The following is a 7214-nucleotide window of genomic DNA, read 5'->3' on the forward strand; positions in this document are numbered from 1 at the left end:
AATATAATAAAACTATTATTAAATAATATATTATATAACTATTATATAGAATATAATAATTATATTAAAATAATTATAATATTATTATAATATCATATTATATGATAAAATAATAATATTAGAGTAATTAATATAATTATGATATTATTTGTTACAATATTATTTTTATATTATATTATATTATATTACGAGTGAATTTTACATTGGGAAGATTGTAAATTTCAAATTTTATTAGGAGTATTATGGATATTATGAAAGTTTCATTAATTGTACTATGCTGATTCCTGTACAATCTAAAAGCTAAAGTTGTCTTTAGGCTGCTTCTGGTTTTGGCTGTAGATTCTTAAAAATTCTACAAAAAGCACTTTTAAAGAGATTTACCAAACAATAAAATCAGCTTCTGTTACAAGCAGAAGCTGATTTTGGGAGGGAAAAGCAATACCAAACTAAGCCATTATGACTAGTGTTTTAAAAATTAATTTTAGAGATGAAAATAGGGAAACGAACTCCTGATCATAATTCATACATAATTGCTCTTTTAAATGAATGAAGTTAGCTAATAAGCATTAAAACTTCATTGCAATTAGAAGAATACTATAAATTTACATAAACATCTAATTTTTCATTCATATTTTGTTAGATCTTTGCCATTCCATGAATATGATTTTCTTCGCTTAATACTTTCTTTACGTGCCATTGCCAAGGAGTATTTGACAAATCCTACAAATTAATTAAACCGCGTTGTGCATTATTACTACATAGCAAAACAAAACTGTGGCTAATAATATATATATAACCAGATATTGCAATGTCAAAAAGGAAGGACGTAAAAGTGGCCTCATTACTTTTGTTTATAAAGTAGTGTTGGAATTTTGATGTGTTCACATATAGATTGGTGAAACATATGAACGATTCTAAACATATATCCTGATATTTAATATTAACTAAGGTAGTAAGAGAATCACACGTATAATTCACTTGTTTACAAAAGTTAGGACACGTGAAACTATTGTCAATATAAAGCTCTGAACTTGAAGAACAAATGTCATATGCTACTTGATATTGCAAGAAAAAGTTATATGATTGTGGCACTGACGCCTCTAAATTTTTATCCACGTTTACCACCTTATAAATTATTTTATTAGACACTAACAATCATGTATTATTATTTATAGCCACTTATAACTCCCCAAATCATTTCGTTAAACAATAAAAAAAAAAAAAAAAAACCTATATTATTATTATTGCAACTTTGTCTTAATAAAAAAGATGAACAAATTAGGGGTTTTCAATTTAATCGACAAAAAAAAAGTTGACGGTCGGTTAGGGGTACAATTACAAATGTGAGAGAGGTTGAGTCCTGTTACAAAGAGGCTGTCTTAAACAATTTGCATTTCCTTCTTCATTGATATGGCACTGCCTCCTTAGTACATTTCTTTAGTGCCGTCATTAGTAAATTCCTATAAAAAAGAAAGAGAATTAGTTAATTAGCAAATACCTAACTATTAACTAAAACTAATTGACTAATTAACTGCCTCATTGGTTTATTTCTTCATTGTCGGTTTTATTTTGTGCTAATTAACCTTAAACCTAACGACCTTAAGCTCATATCCATCTTGCAAATGCCGACATAGTAATTACATGTACTTTAGTACTATAATACATATCTATACACACACACACATAAAATGTGAAACTTTCATTCCAACGATTTTCCCAAATAAGGTGATGACCACCGGCCCTGAAATTCAGCAGGGGGTTACTTAACTAAATGGACTTTCTCATCTTCCAAAACTTAAGCCGAAAAACGTATTAAAGAAAAAAATAAACATCAGGAATTAAGGAATTAAGGATAAGGAAAATAAAAAAAAATAAAAAAGAAAAGAAAAGAAAAGAAAAGGAACTGAATAAATAAGAGTGAGACGTTATTGAAGAACCTGTACCACACAAAAACTGCCACATGGACAAGTACAAAATTAATAAATACATTACACACATAAACGCTAACCCAAGCGTAGGGTTAAGTTAACCATATAAGGCGGTTAAATTCTAACCCCACAAGAGCTTTTCAGAGTTTTGCCCCTCTCTATCTTGTCACTTATATATCGACCACTCTCTCTCCTCGTCTATATATATTCCTCATGGAGTTAACGCCCATTGTAAAATCACTCTCGTTTTCTCTCTCTCTACTGCGTTTCTGTTTTCCTGAGTGTTCACTTTCTCTCTCTAGACTTATCAGAAGTAGTAGAACCTGAAACACAAGAGGAGAAAAAAAAAAAAAAAAAAAAAACTGGCAGAGGCAGAGCCTTAAGCTTTTGCAGATACGACACTTCCACATTCCCATTATTATCCTTCTCTTCTCTCTCTCTCTCTCCCTCTCTCTCTCTCTCTCTCTCTCTCTCTCACAGTTAGTTAACTAACGGTTTTTTCCCCTCTCTTCCCAATTTGCCCCTCCTTCCCCTTTAAATTTACATTTACATGCCATTGGCCCTCGTCTGTAAGATCTGAAAATTTTCTAACCAGTGACCACCATGATTACTTGGAAGGACCTTTACACCGTCTTGACGGCGGTGGTTCCTCTGTACGTGGCGATGATCTTGGCCTACGGCTCCGTCCGGTGGTGGAAGATCTTCTCGCCGGACCAATGCTCCGGCATCAACCGCTTCGTCGCGATCTTCGCAGTCCCTCTCTTGTCCTTCCATTTCATCTCCACCAACAATATCTACGCCATGAACTTCCGCTTCATCGCCGCCGACACTCTCCAGAAGATCATCATGCTTTCCGTCCTCGCAATCTGGACGAATTTCACCAAGAACGGAAGTCTGGAGTGGATGATCACGATCTTCTCTCTTTCCACCTTGCCTAACACCCTAGTTATGGGAATTCCCCTTCTGATCGCCATGTACGGGGAGTATTCCGGAAGCCTCATGGTTCAGGTCGTGGTTCTGCAGTGTATAATCTGGTATACGCTTCTCCTTTTCCTGTTCGAGTATCGCGGCGCCAAGATGCTGATCATGGAGCAGTTTCCGGAGACGGCGGCGTCGATTGTGTCTTTCAAGGTCGACTCCGACGTCGTTTCTCTCGACGGAAGGGACTTTCTCGAGACCGACGCCGAGATCGGCGACGACGGGAAGCTCCACGTGACGGTGAGGAAGTCCAACGCTTCGAGGCGGTCTCTGGCGATGACGCCGCGGCCGTCGAACCTCACCGGAGCCGAGATTTACAGCCTTAGCTCGTCCCGGAACCCTACGCCGCGAGGCTCCAACTTCAACAACGCCGATTTCTACTCCATGATGGGAGTCCAGGGCTTCCCGGCCCGGCATTCCAACTTCGGCCCCGCCGACCTCTACTCGGTTCAGTCCTCGCGCGGCCCGACCCCAAGGCCGTCGAATTTCGAGGAGAATTGCGCGCCGATGGCCCAGACGATCGCCTCCCCGAGGTTCGGATTCTATCCAGCGCAGACGGTTCCTTCGTCGTACCCTGCTCCGAACCCGGAATTCGCGTCCGCAGTGACTAAAAATGCGAAGAATCAGCAGCCGCCGACGCAAGATAAGCCTCCGCAACAACAGCAGCAGCAACAGCAGAGCTCAGTGAGCAAAGCGAACCACGACGCGAAAGAGCTCCACATGTTCGTGTGGAGCTCGAGCGCCTCGCCGGTGTCGGAAGGCGGCGGACTCCACGTGTTTGGCGGGACGGATTTCGGCGCCTCGAACGAGCAATCAGGACGGTCCGATCAGGGTGCGAAGGAGATCAGAATGTTGGTCGCTGATCACCCTCAGAATGGAGAAAACAAAGGTACATTTAACTGATTAATTAATTATTCAACAAAATTAATTAATATTCAAATACACGAGCTTGATTTAATTAAATACTATTATTCAAAATGTGGTTATTATGATGCGTGAAGCTGTTCCGGACAGTGAGGGATTTGCTGGAGAAGCGTTCAGCTTTGCTGGGAGGACCGTCGAGGGAGACGATCAGGAAAGGGAAAAGGATCAGATGGGTCCCACTGGACTCAACAAACTGGGGTCCAGCTCGACGGCGGAGCTACACCCAAAGATCACTGAAAACCCGGACGCCGGTGTCGGAAAGCAAATGCCTCCGGCGAGTGTCATGACCCGTCTGATCTTGATCATGGTATGGAGGAAGCTTATCAGAAACCCAAACACCTACTCCAGCCTCATTGGTCTCGCTTGGTCTCTCGTCTCTTTCCGGTTAGCCAATAATTTAACCCCAAAAAAAGAAAAATCCAATTATATATTTACTTAAGTTTTATCTAGTTAATTTTTCTTTTTTTGTCGGGGTTTTGTTTTTCTCTTTATTTGTAGGTGGCATGTGAGTATGCCGGCAATAATAAAGCAATCAATCTCCATACTGTCAGATGCAGGGCTTGGTATGGCTATGTTCAGCTTAGGTGAGTGGATATAATCATATAAGTACCTCTTCACTTTTTTAATATATAATAATAATAATAATAATTTTAGCTTTAATTCTTACTTCCCTTCTCCATCCTCATAATTGAAATCTCGATATTTTTCAAAGTTGAATTTTTATTAATATAGAAATCATCTGCGGCGCCAAATGGGATTATACATAGATAAATATATTAATGGTGAGAATTGTTTTGGGCAAAAGTGTAGCAGCCGTGGCATAATTTAGATCATATGAACTAGTTAGGCAAATAGGTTGGCACTTTGGCAGTGATGTCTACGCTTGTCTGTCGTACTATTATATTTGGTTATGGCTATCCATTCTCAGGACACCTTTGTTTGTCACACAGTTAGAAAAAATTCTTAAGGACACTAAACACTTCACTTATAGACCTTATACCATATTACTCATATTTTATTAATGTGTAGCATTGTTGTCCTGTAGTATTGGTCCATGATTAGAGATTATTAGCCAAGGCTTAATTAGCTTAGCTAAGGAAGTTCCATTTTAGACTAATGTATAAGTTAGAATTGACCCACCCGACATGTGGGGCCTCATCTCAACGTCACTTGCGGTCCATGGGTCGGTGGCCGAGCATTGGTTATTGACATCTACCTATTTTTTTGTTTCCCTTTTCTTTATTTTATGTGGTTGAAACTTCTGTGAATAATTATTAAGGCCTCATGGGGTGTATATTTCTTCTGATGTATCTGGTTGTTGTGGTTACTACTAAATATTGTAGGTCTCTTTATGGCCCTTCAGCCCAAGATAATTGCATGTGGGAACTCGGTAGCCACCTTTGCCATGGCTGTGAGGTTCCTTACTGGCCCGGCGGTCATGGCCGCGGCCTCCATTGCCGTTGGCCTTCGTGGTACTCTTCTCCATGTAGCTATTGTTCAGGTAAAAACATAATTAACTTTCTTTTCTATCCTTTTTTTTTCAATAAATACTGTAATTTTATTTATTTATTTATTTATTTATTGTCAATTAGTTTGTTCTGAGTATTATTTTGATTGTTTAAATGTAGGCTGCACTTCCACAAGGGATTGTTCCTTTTGTTTTTGCCAAAGAGTACAATGTCCATCCAGCCATCCTTAGCACTGCGTAAGTCAAAAGTTTCAATTACACCACGTGACCTGTTTTATTTTTTACTTTTTTTTTTTTTTTTGCTAGAACTAATTAATGTCCTTTGTGCTGCCAAAACTGCAGGGTGATATTTGGCATGTTGATAGCATTACCAATCACTCTTCTCTACTACATAGTCCTTGGATTGTAAATTATGGCATGCGTTTCCCTAATTAGCCGAGATACAAAAGCCAAATGAAGAGATCAGTTTTTCATGAATATTGACTAATTGTGTGTCACACTCTAGGGGGATCAGGATCATCGAATTAAACTCGAATTATGTTGTTAGCACATGAGGATTTCTGGGAAGATCAAGAAGATTGGAGAATGCCCCGAGATTTGCTTCTTCCAAAATTGTTGGAGCTTAGAAGAATTTGACTTAGTGAATGAAAAAAAAAAAAAAAAAAAAAAGCCCTGTTATAAGCATCATTTGCCCCCACATTAAAAGCCAAAGCTTGTCTAATTTTCTAAAGCACGAGGGGGGGAAACCAACGCAAGCTAGCCTCCCCGTGTAGCCTAAGGGAGACAAGATGAGAGGGAAACCAGGAAAGGAAAAAAAGGTAGTATAGTCAATGATATGTAATTCATTCTCTTCATTTTGGGTTAGGCATGTAGTTTTTTAATAGTCTGATTGTGAATGAATTGAAGGGAAAAAAAAAAAGAAAAAAAAAAGAAAAAGGAATAGGAGAAGAGAGCATATTCTATTACTATTGTTATTGATTTTCCTTTACTGCCTTTTGTTCAAAGTTTGGTTTTCATTTGTCCGTGCATCCAGCAATTATTTGCGTTTGTCGTCTTTCTTGGTTTGTAATTTTGCGTAGGATATGATTATAAGCTAAAAAAAAGAGGAACACTCTTTAGACACCATTCACCTTGTGCCTAAAACAAAAATGATGATGTATTGTTGAGAACGACAGGGAATTGGTTTGGCTTCCTTTAAACTGATTGTTTAGTTGGTAGATTCATATTCTGATTTGAAAATCATAATTTATAATTTATTATAGTATTTTTTTTAAATAAAAAATACACATAAATTAAAAATAATTCTGAATTTATGAATCAAATGTCCATTAAACACAAAAAAAAAAGAAAGGCAAATATAAAAGCATGTCTTCTTTCTATTTATTTTATTTTATTTTTTCAATTTAATTTTGTACTTCTTCTCTTGAGCACTTTAGAGGGGCTTCTAATGGGAAGCTGTCAGAGAAAATGTGAGATAAGAAAAGTGGAAAGTTGCTGGAGTCAAAAGCGAATAGCTTACCACACTTTTCATTTTAGGTTTTGGCTTTTGATGCGCCCACAATCCTACCCTACCATTACCCTATACTTGGGGAGATGAGGACAATTCAATTACCCCAACTAGCTAGAGTGGTGATCTGGTTAGAAATCTTTTTTTTTTTTTTTTTGTTAGTTTTTCTTTTCCCCTTTCACAAGGAAAATGATAGCACGTCAGTGCAATGTGCATCACAATCATCGTTTCCCCCCTCCAGTCTGCTAAAGTTGGTTTTTTTAGAAGGATAAATATATCCAACGTCTTATAATATCTAAATTAAATTTTTTTAACTGTTAAATGTGATAAAAAATCAAATTAAAATAAAATAAATATACACAATAAATAATTATCAATAGTTTCTTTTTCAAATCCTATCGTAAAAATT

The 7214-nt window shown here is 37.5% G+C and overlaps 1 protein-coding gene across 1 annotated transcript; it reads left to right on the forward strand.

Annotated features, from left to right (window-relative positions):
• The first annotated feature begins 2130 nt into the window (after positions 1-2130).
• On the forward strand, positions 2131-6272 carry LOC21400361 (auxin efflux carrier component 3). Its single transcript, XM_010103426.2, has 6 exons — positions 2131-3795; positions 3908-4214; positions 4329-4414; positions 5174-5331; positions 5459-5535; positions 5641-6272. The coding sequence occupies exons 1-6, from the start codon at positions 2532-2534 to the stop codon at positions 5705-5707; spliced, it is 1959 nt and encodes a 652-aa protein (XP_010101728.1). The 5' UTR covers positions 2131-2531; the 3' UTR covers positions 5708-6272.
• Positions 6273-7214: the final 942 nt, after the last annotated feature.

Source organism: Morus notabilis, unplaced genomic scaffold, assembly GCF_000414095.1.
Source record: "Morus notabilis unplaced genomic scaffold, ASM41409v2 Scaffold109, whole genome shotgun sequence".
NCBI lineage: Eukaryota > Viridiplantae > Streptophyta > Magnoliopsida > Rosales > Moraceae > Morus > Morus notabilis.